This window comes from Camelus bactrianus, chromosome 23 (genome assembly GCF_048773025.1).
Source record: "Camelus bactrianus isolate YW-2024 breed Bactrian camel chromosome 23, ASM4877302v1, whole genome shotgun sequence".
In the NCBI taxonomy this organism is placed as follows: Eukaryota; Metazoa; Chordata; class Mammalia; order Artiodactyla; family Camelidae; genus Camelus; species Camelus bactrianus.
In genome coordinates, this window is record NC_133561.1 from 25968404 (window position 1) to 25987703 (window position 19300).

At 39.1% G+C, this 19300-nt stretch overlaps 1 protein-coding gene and 1 non-coding gene across 4 annotated transcripts in view; one reads left to right on the forward strand and one right to left on the reverse strand.

Annotated features, from left to right (window-relative positions):
- Positions 1–679: 679 nt before the first annotated feature.
- Positions 680–19300, reverse strand: part of DTL (denticleless E3 ubiquitin protein ligase homolog) — a 52323-nt gene continuing 33702 nt past the window's right edge. The window contains exons 14-16 of one of the 3 annotated variants that reach the window (XM_010949481.3): positions 13784–14616; positions 11903–12013; positions 680–11800 (exon numbers count right to left, since the gene is read on the reverse strand). In XM_010949481.3, coding sequence (XP_010947783.2) covers positions 11915–12013; positions 13784–14616 — 932 coding nt within the window. In that variant the 3' untranslated portion in view covers positions 680–11800; positions 11903–11914. Of the gene's footprint in view, positions 12014–13783; positions 14617–19300 lie in introns of all 3 variants that reach the window. The other 2 variants (XM_045512479.2, XM_074351846.1) reach the window with 2 other exon arrangements.
- Positions 7975–8078, forward strand: LOC123615173 (U6 spliceosomal RNA). The gene has a single exon (XR_006722732.1). It is a non-coding gene; the product is annotated as a U6 spliceosomal RNA (small nuclear RNA).

Genomic DNA, 19300 nt, shown 5'->3' on the forward strand with positions numbered 1-19300 from the left:
GATTCACAATTTTTTGAAGTTTTACTCCATTTATAGTTATTATAAAATATTGGCTATTATCCTGTGTTGTACAATATAACCTTGTAGCTAATTTATTTTATATATAGCAGTTTGTATCTCTTAATTCTCTACCTCTACCTTGTCCTTCCCCTTCTCTCTCCCCAATGGTAACCACTAGTTTGTTTTTTATATCTGTGAGTCTATCTCTTTTTTGTTATATTCACTACTTTGTTTTATTTTTTAGATTCCACATACAAGTGATATCATACAGTATTTGTCTTTCTCTGTCTGACTTATTTCACTTAGTATTCATCCATGATGTCACAAATAGCAGAATTTCATACTTTTTTATAGCTGAGTAATATTCCACTGTAAAAATATCACATCTTCTTTATCCATTCATCTGGTTTTTTTTTAATTAGAAAATGTTTTTTTTAACATTTTTTATTGATTTATAATCATTTTACAATGTTGTGTCAAATTCCAGTGTTCAGCACAATTTTTCAGTCATTCATGGACATATACACACTCCTTGTCACATTTTTTTGAGTTATCATAACATTTTGTGTATATTTCCCTGTGCTATACAGTGTAATCTTGTTTATCTATTCTACAATTTTGAAATCCCAGTCTATCCCTTCCCAACCTCCACCCCCCTGGCAACCACAAGTCTGTATTCTCTGTCTGTGAGTCTATTTCTGTCCTGTATTTACGCTTTGTTTTTGTTTGTTTGTTTGTTTTTGTTTTTATTTTTTAGATTCCACATATGAGCGATCTCATATGGTATTTTTCTTTCTCTTTCTGGCTTACTTCACTTAGAATGACATTCTCCAGGAGCAACCATGTTGCTGCAAATGGCATTATGTTGTCGGTTTTTATGGCTGAGTAGTATTCCATTGTATAAATATGATGGACACTTAGGTTGTTTCCGTATCTTGGCAACTGTAAATAATGCTGCTGTGAACACTAGGGTGCATGTATTTCTTCAAAGTAGTGTTTTTGATTTTTTTCAGGATTATATGTGGCACTGTGGTGACTGCAGCTGCATCTTTAGGCACTTCCTAAATGATACCCTTGCCTGTTTCTGTTCCTGATGCCGTCCTTCCCAAGCCTCCATTTCTGGGACCTTGAGCCGCTGCCTCTCCATCTCTTCCATAGCATGGACCCTTGCCTCTGGTCAGGTCCCTTCCCATTGGCTTACAAATATTACAAATCGACTCCAGGCATATCTGCCCTTCAAAACTCTCCACCTTGATTCTTCTGGGCTTTCCCTGCCTTCTGACGGCACCTCTGGTCTCACAGGTAGGGCTCTTCCTTCTGCTTAAGGCAAAGCTCTCTGCTTTCGGGATCCCTTTCCTTCCTGCTTCCATCAATTATCCCTGTTCCTGTCTTTAAACTCTCCCCCCTTTCCTGCCTCCTTTCTCCCAGCGTACCATTCATGTACCTTCCCATCCACAGATCTTGTCCTGACCATGACCCTCCCCCTGCCCCAGTACTGCTCTTCTCAGCCCAACTCCGTGGAAGAGGAAACTGCACTTGCCATCTCCCATCTCCTCCCTGACTGCTGCCTGGCTCCAATATTGCCTTCTAAGTTGTCAAAGGCAATTGCTATTATTTGTTTTTCATCTTGCCTGACTTTGTTTAGTTTTATTCCTTGAAACTCTGTCCTAAACCATCCCTTCCTAAAATGGCTGAGTCTCAGTCACTTCCATCAGGTCTTCTTTCTCTAATCACCCTGAAATTCTGGCTTCTCTCCACACTAATGGTCCTCAAGGTGTGGCTCCCAGACCTCATTATCAGCATGGATACAGATTTTTAGGCCCTAACTCAGACCTCCTGAATTAAAAACTGGTGGAGTAAAAAAAAAAAAAAAACCCAAAACAGAAAAACAAAAACTCAGGTTTGAGAACAACTCAGCTGCATTCTCCCTGGCCCATCTCCTCTCTAAGTTCCCCTTTCATTGTTCTTTTCACACCTAATAGTCCTAAAATTCTTCCCACCCAGACTGCTCTCTGGAGCTCCAATCCTATACATACAGCTACTTTTAGGGCATCTCCACAGCTATCCACTAGGCATCTATGAGGAAAATAATCTCTTCCCATAATCCTATCATTTCTACTGGATCCCTTTCCCCTCAAATGATACCACCATCTACCCAGCTGCCAGTGTCAGATTCTGGGATTCACTTGATTCCTCTCACATTTACTCACCTAAAAAGACACAAGTTTGCCACTTCGGGAGCATCACTTGAATCGGCAGTACCCTCTCACCTGCACGGCCACTGCCTTCTCAGGCCCACTCCCCTTACTGCTGGAATTACAGCAATCACCTCCTAACGGGGTTGACTGCTTGAAGCCTGGCCCCTTCCCAATCTACCTTCCATACTGCCACCAGAATCGTATTTCTAAAATAAAAATTAGATGGCGCTTGTCCCCTGCTTGGTCATTCAGTGGCTATCCAGTGCCTTGGAGATAAAGTCCAAATCCTGCCGAGTGGCACAGCGGAGGCCTCTATGCCCTGACTCCCGCTTCCCTCCGCAGCCTTGCCTCCGGCTGATCTTTACGTCTCCCCTCTGCTCCAGCTTGGGGGGGGGACTGGGGTTACTTAGAGTTCCTCTATCAGGGGCTCCTTCTCACATCCTCAGACCATTGTTCATGCTGTTTTGCTATTTCCTTTATGAGGAATGCCCTTCCTTCACTTACATCTGGAGATTTTCTCCTCTAGGCCTCAGCTCGGAGTCAGCTCCTGTATAAAACCTTCCCTGGGCGCCCAGGCTCAGGTGGATGTGCCCACAGCCCCCACATCATGCCTCCATCAGAGTCCTTACCAAATTATGTTCTGTTCTCTTGTTGTCTGCCCTAGGAGTCTGGCAGCAGTGTGACGACGGGCCTCTGCATTATCTTTGCTAAGTGCAATGCCTGACGCATTGTAGGTGCTCGGCAAGCAGCTACTTAGTAGGAGAAAGACTCCTTTCTCTTTTCTTGAAAGGAATCTCTGTTTACCACCTATTTCTTAAACCACCTCTATTTTTTTCATTCCTAGCCATATTTCATCCCTATTATGCTACTGAAACAGCTCTTGAGAAGGACAAAGACGTGCTGGCCTTACCATAAACTTCTGTGCAGCAGTGAACTAACCAGTTCTCAAAGAATTCTCTTCCCGGGGCTCCTGAGTGGACACTTTGTGAATTCTCTTTACATTCTGCACTTTCACTGGTTTCCTTTCTTCATGCTTCTTGCAGCTGCTCTGCCAGGCACAGGGGTGGGTGGGTGGGTGGTGGTGGTGGTGGTGGTGGTGGGAAATGTGCCGTGATGTGCTGATAAGCTGGCTCTCTGGGGAAAAAAAAGGCCCTGATTTGTAGCTTTTGTCTGTTCCATGGTGTAAATACTCTCACCAGACTGATTTCAGGCTACCAGCGTTTTAACAACCAGCTCACAAAATTCTTGAATATTTAATAATTGGCTTTCACGAATATGAGCCAGCTCTAGCATAACGCTGGGGATGCGGAAACAAATAAGACTGGTTTGACATCTAGGAAGGTATAATCTAGTGCTGGAAACATAGACTAATTCCAAGACAGATGCGATGAGCACTATTATAGTGCTTAAACAAGGCACTGTGGGGTTGAGTGGAAGGAAGGCTTAATTAGGAAATTCTGTGAATACTTCCTATAGGAAGAGAGGGGTGTTTGAACTGGACGTTAAAAAACAAGGACTTTAAAGGCAGGCATAAGGGGTAAATACTATTTCAGGCAGAAGAAACACCTTGAACAAAGGCAGGACAATACAGTCTTTAGGGGAATGGCTAATAGACCAGTAGGAACTGGATGCAAAGAATGTGGGATACCAGAACGGATTCTGCCACTATCTACAGTTTTGTGACGTTGCTCATGTTGGTTAACTACCCCAGGCCAGTTCTGCATCTTTAAAATAAGAATTTGATTTCTATGGCCCATTTATGCCTTGATTTGATGATTGACTTTGGGAAGAGAAAGAAAATACAAGAGTGGTTAAGGATAATGGAAGAAATGTATACAGTGTGGAGTTTTTGGGCGGCTGACTGCTGCATTGTTAGCAATGCTGGAGAATCCTCCCCATTAGTTCCCTCTGCTAACTTTTGGCTTAGTCCCAGTTATGAAAACCCCCAACCCCATGTCTGAGCCTTGCATGGTTTGCTGAAGGCTCAGTTCTTTTTCTTTTAAACTGAATGAATACACTGAATCCTGACAGTATATGTAGAAGCAATTTAGTTCATTCTTCTGCTTGGAGCGGGTCAGAAGATTTTCCTTTTTCCTTAGAAAGTATCAAGATCTCACAGGATCCCCTAGTAACTTATTCTCTTTGAAGAATTGTTATTAGCCAGTCTATCTAGAACTTCCTCATCTCCACCTCTTGCCCGTCTTCTCTCGAGAGCTATCTCATCTTCATTCCTTTTAACACTGTGAATCATAAAATATATACAGAAAAGTGCATAAAACATAAATGCAGGATATAATTAGAGCAAACATGCATGTCTCCACCAACCAGAGCAAGAGACAAAACCCTGCCATAAACTAGGAAGTCCCGCATGTGTTATTTCCTAAGTACAACTCTCCAGATGGAATCATTGTTTTGATTTATTGTAATAATCATGTTTTGCCTTTATTATCCGTATATGTATCCCTCAAACACTAATTCAGTATTGCCTGTTTGTTAACCCTTGGTTTGAAAGGAATCATATTGTATGCATTCCTTTATTCCTTGCTTCTTTTGCTCAACATTCTAACATTTATTCACATTGTCATGTGTAGCTAGTTTATGTTTTTTAATTTCATGATTATATAGTGTTCTGAGTATCCCAGTTTATCCATTCTACCGTGGACACTTGGGTTGTTTCCAGCCCATGGCCAGTGTTAACAATGCTGCTGGAACATCCTTGTACATGTGCCCAGTGCATGTGAGCTTCCCCAGAGCACAGGGGTGGTGCCCAGTGCATGTGAGCTTCCCCAGAGAACAGGGGTGGGATTGTTGGGTCATAGACTATGTGTATCCTCATCTTCATCCTTCACTCTCGCCCTTGTATTTGTGGGCAAGCCTTTCTTCACTTTTTCTTTCCTAAAGAATTCTAACTTCTGTGCCTTTGTTTCCATTTTTCTAGCTTTTAATCCTATTCGTCAGCTTTCTTGTGTTCTTAAAATGTTAATCAGTATTGGTTCAAGTTTCTAGATCTATGTATCACCTTTCTCCTATAGTTAAGAATGGTTTCCACCCTCAAGGAGTAGACTTTTTATTACTCAAGTAGGGAATGTATTTGGAGTATTTTAAGAGTTCTTTTGAATGTGTACACAATGGAAAGAATGTATTTAATCAATAGAGGACCAGGGACAGATATCTTTCTGTGAGGTATGGGCATTAGTACTGTGGGCTCTTGAGTCAGACCATCTACAAGCTGCCACTTGTTCGCTGTGTGTCTTGGGCAAGTTACTGAACTTCTTTTGTGTTAGTTTCCAGCTAAATGTCGATGTCAAAGTGTGGATAACAATTACACCCACTTACTGGGTTACTGGGCATGTTACATGAAATAATCTAAGTTTGATCAAAAGAAGTTTATCAACTTGGTCTTCAGACAGGACGAACTGAGGAAAGACAGGCATTCAGAATGCCTTCAGGATGTGTGCAGTGAAGATACATACTATGGGTTTGTTTATACTGAGCCTAAACACTGTCCACCCCTCCTTGTGGGATGGCTGGCTTGAGGAGGCATGTGAGATGCTGCCTCTGGCCACAGAACAGAGTGAAGTGAAAAGACCCATTTGGGAATCAAACCCACAACCCTGGCTTCATGCACTATTCAGCTTGTCAAAATAACATGAAAAAGGAGAATGTGAGTGGGATTAGAAATACTGGCAAAGTAAACAGGAAGGCACGAGGATACCACAGGGTAACAACAAGTTACTCTAAACAGCATCCTCTCTTTGTGCAATTTGTTGTACAGGAGAGTTGGCTGGAACAGAAACCATTCCTAATCATCAAAAAACCACATTCTAATTGTCCTGGCCCTGCAGGCACTCCATATATAATTCCCAACGTTGTTGCTTAACATTCCTTGGTTTTAGGAGGTAGTTTTCCAAAACTGGGTAATTACAGTTGCCACACTTAAAGGCTAATACCTCATTACCTGATTAGGGAGCTGAGAAATGTTCATCATAACCATTCTCTTCCTCATCCAGAACTTATTAATATTCATTTCAACTTGTCTGCTAATTAACCCCTTTGTGAAGACATTGATTTTTGGACTCTGAGTCTTACTCCCACATAAAGCTATCTAAATCCAATAAGGCTTTTATGGAAGCAGCATTTCCAACTTGACATTAACTTTTGGGTCAACTGTCGACTCATTACAGAAGCAACAATGCATACTGGATTTTAATTTTTCAGTTCCTGTACCTCTATACTTCAATAACAATAAATCCTCCTATTACGCTTCTTTTAAAGTAATTCTTAGAAAACTGTGTTGGTATGTACTGTAGGGGATGGGGAAAAGATGGAAGAGAAGTTAAAAAGAGAAAAATACTGGTGCTGAATGATTTTCAAGTAATGTATTATGATGGTATTTGCTAACTTCACGTCAAAACAGCAAGGTCACGTGGTTTATTTATAGTTTGTTGTTTCAATAATATATATTATCTGGTAACATATTAGGGAAGGGTCCATTTGCATAATCACTTTTAGACTCTGATTTAAAAGTAAGGTTATTAACAGAAAAAAAAATCAGCCCTTAATAGCTTCATTTAAATTGATAAATTTGGAACAAACCCATGAAGCGGTCCAGCATGGTAGACTGTTTGCCAAGGGACAGATGCCGGCTCCTAATAAGAGAATGCCAAATTCTGTAAGTTCTCATAAATTGGAAACCAGGGTCTTGAATAGCAGCAGTGGCAGCACAATTTGGTACCCAGATGCCAACTGAAACCCCAGCGTTGGGTTTGTCCACCAAAATGTCAAACTTTCACAGCCAGTATTTGGCACCAATGTGATAATGGCAATAAGTACTACCAGCACCGAAAAGAAGTCCAGGGAAGACTCTTATTAAGTGAGAGAAAAGAAACCTCCTCAACCAAATGTCTGACTCTGAGATTCTTAAACAGTCAGAGCTACCAGTAGAGTAGCATGGCCTGTTTTGAGCTTCACCTCTTATTTGCCTGCTCGCTGGCCAGGGAACACAATAGCCTATCAAGCGATTAAGACTTGGCTCTAAAGGCCCACCAGCTGCAGCTTCCTCCCCAAAGGTGAACACACACATCTTAAACAATGTAGCGGAGCTGGGGGGCCGCGCCCAGGAAGCGGGAGGGTGGGCTTTGTGTGAGCAAAGTCTTTGGCTTGCTTAAGAGTTTAGGATACAGATTTATAAACTCTAGCCTCTTTAAGCACTGACTGTATGAAATAACCTCTGTAATTTTCATGTGTGCCTGGTGGGAGTCATGAATCTTAAACTCCTGGGGAAATGGAGATTTTTTCCCCAGAGGACTATTTGTTCCTTTTGAAAAGTGCTAGGACTGGGAGGCCCAGGCAACATTAGGAAAAAAAAACAAACAAACAAACCAAAAACGCTTCCCAGGTGATTCTGATTTAGTTCCCGTAACTTTGAGGATCACAAAGGTAGTAGGAAAGGAATGAGTCAGAAGAACTGAAGTTACTTAAACCTTTATGTTCATTTATCAAATAGTTAACAACTCCTGTCCACCCTGCCTTATGAGAATAATAGCTAACAGTAATTGTTCAATAAATATTTGCTTTTATGTGCTGTTAGGCACTATCCTAAAGGCTGTACATGTAATTACCACACCATCCCATGGAAGCTGATTCACAGAGAGGCTTAGGAACTTGCCCAAGGTCATACAGCTAGGGCTGAAACTCAAAGCGAGGCAGTCTGGGTCTAGAGATCATGTTTTTAAGTGTTATTTATAATGTTGTAAAGACTATAAAACATGCATGAGTGCTCACTTCAGAAGCACATATACTGAAATTGGAACAATACAGAGATCAGCATGGTCCCTGTGTAAGGATGACATACAAATTCGTGAAGCACTGCATATTAAAAAAAAAAAAGCATGAAAAAAAGCATTTTACTTTGAAAAGTTAAAGGTGCTTTAAGTGGCAGTTGAAGGAAGTTTCTGGAGGAGAGTCTGCATCTACACAGCACTTGCTATGTCATAGCTGCTCAGAACTTCACTCAGAGGACTTGAAAATCTGATCTTGAAAATTTTCCCCTCAAATGCTGACTTTAGTCTACTGAAGTGCCACAAAGTGACTCTTTTGACAACCGAAAATAAAGGGAAGAACTCTGCAGACCAGGTGGCTCACACAGGGCTTGGCACCCAGGTGATGAATAAGTAAGTGTTGGCTGAACTGAATGCCTTCCAATCAAAGGCATTTGAAATATGTTATTCATATTCCACAAAATGGCTTGAATTATTTAGAATGTCAAAACGGGAAAGGGCATGTGGCAAGTTAAGGAAATTAAAGAGAAACAGGGTATAAATGGAATATTAAACCTTTGAAATTCAAAGTAAAGAACCTGGTTAGATGTCCTTGAAGTCCCCTTTTCTGGCTTAGCAGGGAAGTGGGAGGGATGAGCTCTGGGGATGGAATAAGCTTATGCTTTAATATAAGACCCCTCACTTGTATTGTACATACTTGCTGTAGGCATTCTGCTCCAAACAAGCTGCTTAATAATTTTTAAAGTGACTTTACCTTACGTCATTCCTTAACACCCCTTACACTTTTTAGCGTGCACTCAAATGTAGCTCAGAAATAAAACAGGTTTTTCTACCACTTTAGACAACAAAGTGGGTCTCATAACAAGCTGAGCTTGTATTCCTGGCATCAGATCTAATGAAGTATTAGACTCACCCCACGTCCAACAAAATGCTGTATTTGGCCTGCCTATAACTTCCAACTAATCTCTACAGAGCCAATGCAGAGTGCAGGTTTTTCCATAATTCCTAAGAATTTAATGAGTAACTAGTTAATCCGAGATGCATGGTGATCCACACCAAGGGAAGGCAAAAAAACCTCCAATGAAGACCTATATGAGCAGCAGTGCGATTCGACAAGCCAGAGGTCACCTGGGTCTGCATGCAGCCCTTTGTAGAATTAGGCAGAAACCACCGGAGCTTAACTGCCACAGTGAGGACAATAACTCAGTTTCTCTAGTACGACATTCTCACCCAGTCTCTCTTGTGACACACATCTGTAAACTGCTTGGCTTTTGCTTTACAAACAGTGAGAGGAAGTCCAGTTCTTCTTGGACTAGGAAAAGCAGAAAAACAGATCTAAGAGCAACAGTGTGTCTGCTTTGATAGGCTCTCAAAAAGGCATATGTTAAATTGATATGTAGCCTATCCAAGATCATGGCCGTAGGCTAATTTCAAGCTGTGGGTTAAAGCAACTCACACAACACACACATTTTTTAAAAAGTTATCTTTAGACATCCATACTGCAGAGTTGAGGTTTTAAAAAAATGCCTCCTATACAGGGTGTCCCAAAAGTCTTAGTGAAGTTTTAAGTTATTAAGGCTGGGGATATGAATAGTGGGCTGAACCTGCCTCCTGCCACCCCAACAGCAATAACTATACATGGTTTTGATTTATCATCAGTTAAATGTGCAGCCTAGGTTAAGAGACATTTTAAAGGACTAATTAGTCAACCCTCAGAAAAGTAAATTAAGGGCCTGTGTTGAAACAACCAAAAGGAAACTCTAATACAGCTTTGTAGTAATAGTGCTTGGAGTACATTCAAATGGAAAAGCTTGGGCTGGAAATACTTGTTTAGAAAAAGAACTACATCACTCCACCCTCCTTTATCAAGTAATCCAAGCCATCTTAAACGCTCAAGGTCTGATCAGGCAAGATGTATTTTATTAAAACTCTTTCAGTCTGAACTAGATCACGTCTTTGGGAATAAACAAATTTTATTCAATGAACAAGGAGAAGGGATTCTTGATTACTACTATAGTTCTCTTGTGTAGCCTGCTTCTAGGTTAATGCAGAAAGCTCAGAAAAGAACATCAGATAAGGCAAAAGGCTTTATTATTCAGGAGCAGCTCAAAGTCTGACACTCACACAAGCAGGGATAATTATTATCTCATTACATTTGACCTTTGGCACCCATTTGAAGTACTAGTTTTCCAAGTGGGAATGTTACACCCTGTAGACTCTCAGCACAGTTTCTGACAGCCACCTTTACCCCCAATTTCACTCAGTAGAACTGTCAGGAGATGTGCCGGGAAGAAAATCATGTTTAGTTCTCTTTTTCATGAATCTTTTCCCCACTGGCTTTCAAATCAGAGAGAGCATTACTGGCAGGTATTGATCATAAATAACACCTTCCCATAGTCACACACTCAAAAATCAAACATCAAATACAAGTAGTATTCCTAAATATTCCCTTGATGCTGTGGCAGATTTTGTGTTGAAAACAGCAATTCTATGGCTCCCCTTTATCTAGTTTTCTCCTTGGATAAAACCAGGAGGACCCATGCTTAACTGACCTATGCAGTTCTGGTTGTTACAGCTTAATTTATAAGAATCAAAGGAATTAAAGTGTTATCATTAAGAATAGACTTTAAAATTACACTAAAAACACGAATAAAGTCTACACAGTCCTTAGGGATCTGGATAAAATGAATCGCGTTTCATGACTAGAAGGAGACTCCCTTCCAAGGACACAGTACATACCTAACACATGGAGCTTGTTTCTATGAGGTTCCAAAGGGCTAAAATATAAAACAACGGTTCATTTTATGTTGATCAATAAGGGATATTCAAGATACTTTGCACATTATTAACTTAGAGTCAGTCTATATACTCTCTCAAATATCTGGAGAAAATCCCATGGCTTTTTGACTCGACTCTACTGGATTATTGCTTTTTATGGAAATGAAGAAAATCCCCCAAGTCAAGTTAAAGCCAAGGTTTATTTTTTAATCTGGGTTTTCAGTTCAGACCTACTTTTATAAAAATGTCAATAAGAAATCATTACTTTTTCTTAAAATCTGATGACTTAATTTTTTTTAAAAGTTGCAGCCCTTAGAGAACTGAGGACTGACTTCAATCCCCAGCTTTAGTGTATGACTACTGATTTTATAACCATCTTCCTCCAATAAATGGCAAAAATCATGATCTCTTCTAGAACGCAGTGTTGGATTAGAAACAGTAGTGGATTGCTTGGTAAAAATATGGGGACCTTAGATCTCACATGGGAGATATATTTGGGGGGAAAAAAGACAAAGGTTTCTAGTGTTGTTCTCCTAGTTTCTCCAAAGACATGGTATTTATCACTGCTTTTAAAATAAAGATGATTTTAACTTAAGAGATCATATTTTAACACTCATTCAATAGTAATGTACTTATCTAAACATCACATTTTACCACGTACTTAAAAACCCCCACAAAAATGTAGTGAAAAGGTTATATATATTTTAAATGAAACTGTATTTGTTGGAGGCGGCACAGACCACCTTCTTCTTCAGCAGTTGGCCTTCACAGACAGGCCTCCTGTTGTGGCCAGCAGATACTTTTCACGGTGCACAGAAAGTCTCAGAATAACAAGAGACAAGTCTTGTTTTTTGCCTCTGAGCTGGGATGTCATTATTGTACAGAAGATGCATAAGTTAAAAAGTAAAGACTACTCAAAATGTTACAGAGTGACACACTTACTTTATGAAATTTAAACACAGCACTCATCCCAAGGAAGCTGCCCGTGGCACACCGTGGTAGAAGAACCAGACTAGGTACGTTTCGGAGTTGAAAGGATTTTCTCTAAAAATGAAAAAATGGTAGCTTTTTTAAAGACCAGAGTTACAGAATCACTCTGTTGTACTTTTTATCTTGTTTCAGTGGGCCAAAGTTCAGTTAACTCACTTAGGTTAGAATCTATAATTCTGTTGACTGTTCTGGACTACAGTAGTCATCTTGGGGCTTTCTATGGAAGTATGTACAGATTTTCCGCATGGAGCTGGGAGTAATGGTGACCTAGAAGAAGAAAGTTTAGATTTCAGAGATTTTCTAAGACGGAATTCAGTTGTTACCTCAGCACCTTATCACTAAAGGGTATTTAGTCAGCCAGATTTCAGTCTCAAAATACTTTGAAAGCAATGTCTCTTTTGGTTGATTTGTATTAAATATAGAAAAATTTAAGGCAGCAAGGAAGGAAGGCACAGACTTTTCAAGTGAACAGAAAATATGTACCAGTTCAGCCTCCTAATAGGAATCAAAGAGGTTACAATGACCATCCTCTTTGAAATACTGAGTGACTCTCCCAAATTTACAAATGAGATAGATACTCAAATGGAGACACTACCGTCTTCTGAAGTCCACAATATCAACATGAACATCAAGAAAAACAAATTCTTTTAAAGAAACTTTAGCTACAAAGATTGAAATTATAAACCAGAAATATCTTGGATCAGCACACTATTTTTAAAAGTACACTATTTTTATATGTACACATTAGTGAAAACAATTTTTTATTGAAATTACTTTTCTCCTAGCACATAGCTTGGACCAGCTCCCCTGAAAAAACCAGGAATTTTGGCTATGGGCAAAGATCACCTATAGTGATAATTTTGAGAGAAGAAAAGAAAGACTCATTTTTTTTTTTTTAATATTCTGTACCAACATCTTGCAAGTTTGTGTTTGAAGCAATCTTTAAAATATTTCTAGTTTATCTTTCCTAAAATTATAGGATAGGTTTCATGACAGTAGGAGGAGGATATGAACACTTACTACACTGGCCTAAGGTTATCTAGCTTCTGCCCTTTAAAAGGGCAGATGTTGCTGATCACGATTCCTGGAATGGGTTTCAATCATTCTTCCACCTTTTCCCTAATACAGAGAAAGAGCTACTATGAACTACAGGAGAAAATTCCTTAACCCACCTCCCACTTAACTTGCAAACTAAGTAGCAGAAGCTTTCTATTCCCTTTGACTGATGCCCGTAGCTCACCCAATGCTCACAGCTACTTCTGCCCCCACCATTATGAGTCACTTGCTTTTCCAGTTCACAAAGCTATTTCTGCCAGAAATATCTGTTTTTGCAATTATCTAACGTAAATGAGTCCTAAAAAGATAAGTAAAACTAAGCTAAATGTTTAAAAAAATGCAGAAACAGGTGAGTTGCCAAAAACATCGCTATAAGCAAGATGATCATAAAGATTGGGGAAAATAATCATAAAAATCTAGAAAGATTCTACACTTAAATTTCTTTATAAGTATCTAAATTTTGCTTTATTTAAAAAATCATAAACTATAATTACAAATTGAAAATCTATTTATGGATGTTGGGAACTTGCCCATGAACTACAGCTTTGTCTATAAAAAGAGGTTGTGGGGGAAATTTTTAAAAAGCAAGGGGATGTGGTGGGGGGGGGATAATATAAAACAAAGGAGAGGGAAGATACTTTTGAAAAATCATCCTGGAGGATGAAGAAGGCTTTGATGAATCAGGCAACAGGGCTGAAGGGTATGGACCTTGACAGAAGGGATTTTAATGGGACTAAATAGGGTTGCCAGAAAACATACAGAACATAACCAGTTACATTTGAATTTCAAATAACAAGTAACTTTTTGGTATAAATATGTCCCATGCAATATTTGTCTTGTATTTTTATGTACTAAATCTGGAAATCCTAAGAATAAATAGATTTACAAAAAAAAAAAAAAAAGCATTCTGACTTCTGAGAAGAGATCTGTGTCTGCCCCTGTCAAGTTAGAAAATGCATCTTCCTACCACTGCCAACTTACCGGGCCTGGAGAGGTCTTTCCGCTCTGTCTCCTAGAGTTGGGGGTTTGGGACGGTGGACTTCGTGGAGATGAATTCTCAGCCTTTCGTTTGGCTGCCATGGCCAATAACCAGTTTTTATTCTCTGGGGAGCTATTTTCTTTGCCTACCACTTCAGAGCCTTCTCCACAAGACCCCAAAGGAAGAGGTAGCGTTCCACAGCCTTCTGAAGCATAAGGACTGGCAGGAGAAGGAGGCTCTGAGACATTCATACTAGCTCCTTCAATCTTGCCTGGTTTGGTAGGACCTAGAGAGTCCTTACCAAGGTCTTCCTGGTTACCAGCAAGGCAGCACAGATCTAAATGGAGCTTTTCAACAGGGTCATCAAGCTCAGTCACACAGCTGCAACTCTTTACACACTTCTGTTTCACATTCTCCAGACAACTCGAGTCTAGCCTCCTCTTTACTCTATTTCTAGACTCAGAGCAAGCCACTGCTTGGGATGATTTCAGGCTCACAGGTATGAGAGCTTTTCTTGGAGATGTGATCTTGTTCTCAGAAGCAGGTGGAGTGATGGGTGGTGACAAGGAAGGTGCTTGGGTCATCCAGTTTCTAATGGACATCTTGAAGGATGAGGGTGGCTTGGGAGAGACAGAGGACATGGAGCCTCTTCTGCTGATGGGAGACCGGGTCTTGGCAGGAGGGGTTTTAAGAGAGAATGTAGGAGTATTTGAAGGAAGAGGGAGGTCTCCAGCACAGCTTGGAGCACAAGCTGCTGATGACGGGGAGGAAACAGACGGACTGCTCTTTACTCTGGGGGCTTTGGCAGGAGTACTCTGGCTACTCGTCACTGTTACTGAAAAAGAAGAGGGTCATGGAAATCAGAAGTGAAATCCACAGAAAATCCCTGAATTCTTATAAAGGAAAATTATAGCTAACTTAATCTTCCAGGGGTTGATTTCCTAGTGAGTAGATCACCTAAATCATTTGATTCTTATCCTTTTAGCATTCCCCTTCCCCTTTCCCAACTTCCAGCCTCCCAAACACCCTGTTGTAAAACACATACCTATAAAAATCTAGAAAATACAGAAAAATTAAAAGAAGAAAAATTTTAAAGTATCCAGGTGAACTACTTTTAGTGTTTTTTCTATACCTGTGCATGTGATATAATACAGCTCAAATATTTTCTACACAAAAATGAGACCATAATGTACAAAATATAATAGTAACCTGCTTCTTAACATATCATGAATATTTCTCACATTAAATACAGAATTACATATATATAATTTTTAATAGCTACAAAGTATTCTACAGTAACAGTAAGGCATTCAGGTTAATGATATTTTGTTTTCATGAGAGTTGCCATTAGCATCCAGTATATATTTTTGAGTAATGCTAGGACAGAGCAGCACTGTACGGTGAGGAGTACACAGGTCCAGAAGCTGGCAAAATCACCTATTAAGTGATTTGAGTACAACCTTTCACCCCCTCTGCCTCAGTTTCCATATCTATTAAATGGAGATAGTTTTAAATCTCCATGAGAAGTAATTCCATCAGTTACTTATTAGGGTTATCAGGCCTCATGTGGCTTTCCACTTTAATTTACAATTTACAATTTTCCACAAGCCAAAGAATTCCAAAGAACATTTCAGAAACTCAATGCTTGCTCTCTGTAAAGCAAATCAAATAGTGGATAGAACTCTTCTCTATGTGTCTTGTCCCTTGTTTATAGGCAATGACAAGTACTTCAGGCAAATTCCTATAAACTTCATGCTTCTTCTCCCTTGGACCTGAACAGAGACAACACTATGTTTTCCCACTTTCCTTCGGAGATTTTCAGATTTCTGAAATAGTGTTCCTGTCTTCAAATAACAAGGAAAGGGCACTTATTTATTTCTCATTCACCAAGTGTTTGAATTATAACTCTGATATTTAATTCGAATTGCTTAATTACTAAACTGCATTTATATGCAACTAAATTTTGGATGGGCTAACATCTTTCTTTCAGCTAGAATAAAAATTGACAACTATTAAATTCACAGATTTACCATATGATCCAGCAATCTCACTCCTGGGCATATTTCCGGAGGAAGCTCTAATTCAAAAAGATAGATGCACCCCAATGTTCACAGCAGCACTATTTACAATAGCCAAGACATGGAAACAACCTAAATGTCCATTGACAGATGACTGGATAAAGAAGATGTGGTATATTTATACAATGGAATACTACCCAGCCATAAAAAACGCCATTTGCAGCAACATGGATGGACCTGGAGATACATACTAAGTAAAGTAAGACAGAAAGATAAAGAAAAATACTATATGATATCACTAATATGTGGAATCTTAAAAAAAAAAAATGACACAAATGAACTTATTTACAAACCAGAAACAGACTCAGACATAGAAAACAAATCTGTGGTTACCAGGGGGGAAATGGCAGAGGAAGGGATAAATTGGGAGTTCAAGATTTACAGATACTAACTACTGTATATAAATAAGCACTAAATTTCTTGTGTATAGCACAGGGAACTATATTTAATATCTTGTATTAACCTATAATGATAAAGAATATAAACTGTACTTTAATTAAAAAAAGGAATATATATGTACATGTATAACTAAAACATTGTGCTGTATACCAGAAATTGACACAACACTGCAAACTGACTATACTTCAATTAAAAAAAAAAAAAGAAAATACAAATTTCAAGTTAACCAAAGGAAACAAAAAAGTACTAATTTCAGTCATTTAGTTACCCTGTACATTTTACACTTTGCTTTTCCCTACTCAAGCAGCCTTGCCTCAAGACAGAGAAGTTCTACAAATTGACTTTTGCCTAAACTTTTCTCATCAACTATATGTTTAGAAATGGTCAACATGATATTGCTCCTTCAGCAAAAACCACTACTGGAAAACCCCATTTTGTCATAATGTGGTCTAGAAGGGGAGTTAGTGATTAGGACCTGTCCGCAGAGCAACTGCTGGTGGTTCTCACACTCTAGAACTAGAGCCTGATTATAGTTATTATTTCGGAGGAAAGCAACTTTACATGTGCTTCACTTCAGTTCAGGTCCACGGTCACTCCACAGCCCCTAAGTCAATGGTTCCATTAAAGTGGGCTGAAGAGATGTTTAGGGCAGAAAGTCCTAAAGTGGTATGCATCTTACAATATGCAGATTCTAAGGCAGGATCCAGGGAGAAGGAAAAGTTGGGCCAGGGACAAAGCAAATATATGTTTCTGATATTTAAGTGGCAGATATTTGAAGTGTTTACTAAAGGTCAGCGGGAGATCTGATGTGGTGAAAAGTTGGGGCATTTCCTCTTCCTTCAGGATGTTATTGTCAAATTCTCTCGCTCTCTAACAGTAATTCAATTATAAAAGTAATAAATGTTCATGGTAAAAAAAAAATCCAAACAGTTACAGAAGGAAATAAGGTGAAAAGTAAAAGGTCCTCTTTCTTTTTTAATTGAAGTGTAGTTGATATACAATGTTGTGTTAGTTTCTGGTGTACAGCGTAGTGATTCAGTTATATACATACATATTTTTTCATATTCTTTTTCATTATAGGTTATTATAAGATATTGAATATAGTTCCCTGGGCTATACAGTAGGATCTTGTTGTTTATTTACTCTGTGTACAGTAGTTTGCATCTGCTAATCCCAAACTCCTAATTCATCCCTCCCCTCCTTTCTCCTTTGGTAATAATAAGTTTGTTTTCTGTGTCTGTGAGTCTGTTTCTGTTTTGTAAATAAGTTCATTTGTGTCAATATTTTAGACTCCACATATAAGTGATGTCATATGATATTTGTCTTTCTCTGACTTACTTCACTTAGTATGATAATCTCTAGGTCCATCCATGTTGCTGCAAATGGCATCATTTTATTTTTTATGGCTGAATAGTATTTCATTACATAAATATACCACAACTTCTTTATCCAATCATCTGTCGATGGACATTTAGTTTGCTTCCATGTCTTGGCTATTGTAAATAGTGCTGCTATGAACACTGAAGTGCATGTATCTTTTTGAATTAGTTTTCTCCAGACATATTCCCAGGAGTGGGATTTCTGGATCATATGGTAACTCTATTTTTAGTTTTTTTTAAGGAATCTCCATAGTCCTCCATAGCAGCTGCACCAAATTACATTCCCACCAACAGTGTAGGAAGGTTCCTTTTTTTCCCACACAGTCTCCTGCATTTATTGTTTGTGGACTTTTTAATGATGGCCAGTCTGACTGGTGTGAGGGGATACCTCATGGTAGTTTTGATTTTCATTTCTCTGATAATTAGTGATATTGAACATCTTTTCATGTGCTAAAAGGTCCTCTTCTCAACCTTCTCATTTCACTCTTATGCTCCTGTGTATTCCATAATTTTCTATGTGCCTATTAGCACACACACATTTATGTGTATCATACCTTAAAAAAACCCACAATGATTATATACACACGTGTATTCTGCAATTTGCTCTTTTCTCTGAACAGTGTGTCAGAAGAGTGAGTCATCAACTCTTATGGACCAAGCACTGCATGAGATCTGAGGACATGGTAGCACAGACTGGGTTACTGTCCTGAGGGCTTCTTGAAAGTCAGTTCCTTTGAGGAATCTAGAGAGCTTACTAATAATCAGTCAACTGCCAGCAAGGGGACGCAGGAAAGAGCTAAATGTTTATCTCACAGAGTAAGAAGTCAAAAGATAATGCTGAAAATTGCAAAAACATCCCAAAAGAAATAGAAATACACAAATATTATTTAGAGATAAAGACATACGTATCAAAGAATCAGCTAAAAGATTTGAAAGTGGTTACCCCTGGAAAGGGGAACCGTGGGGCAGGGATTCTGGAGACTGCTGTTTACCTTACTTAGCCCTGTAGAGCTAGTTGACTACTATTAAACGATTAACTTAATTTTTTTTTTTTTTTAAGAAAGTAGAAACAAAAAATAAAGGCATTAAAGACTTTATAGAAGCAGCCTTTGAGTAAAAGACCCCTCTGGAGTTCAGTTCTGGTTACAGCATCTTGTAAGAGACTAAGTAGGTCATCAGAAAAATGAGCATATATTCTCTCACTTTCAACTCTCCGTTACCTTAGGCCTTGATGGCTAACATAAAATGAATGTTTAAGTTTGAATTTCAAGCTTATTACTGTATATCTATTGGTAACACCTGGGTCCCCTTTGGCTGGTTCAGTGCTTAGACTTTTGTTCTTGGTTCACTGGCACTCTCTTTAATACCATCCCCACCAAATCTCAGTTATTACAAAATGCATATTCACGATCTCTCCAATACCTTGGTTTCTCAGTTTCTTGATCTCCTTCTTCTACAATATCCTTGTCCTTTCACTCACTTAAGCCACTTATTCCTTGATCTTATTATTACCAATACCTGCAAATCCTCCATTATCTCAATTTCAACCACCACCTATTTTCTCAGCCCCCTTAGCACTCCCATTCCAACAATCCTTCATCCCCAGGGGATCCTCAATTCACTGATCTTACCATTTTTACTTCCAGCCCTACTATACCCTCAC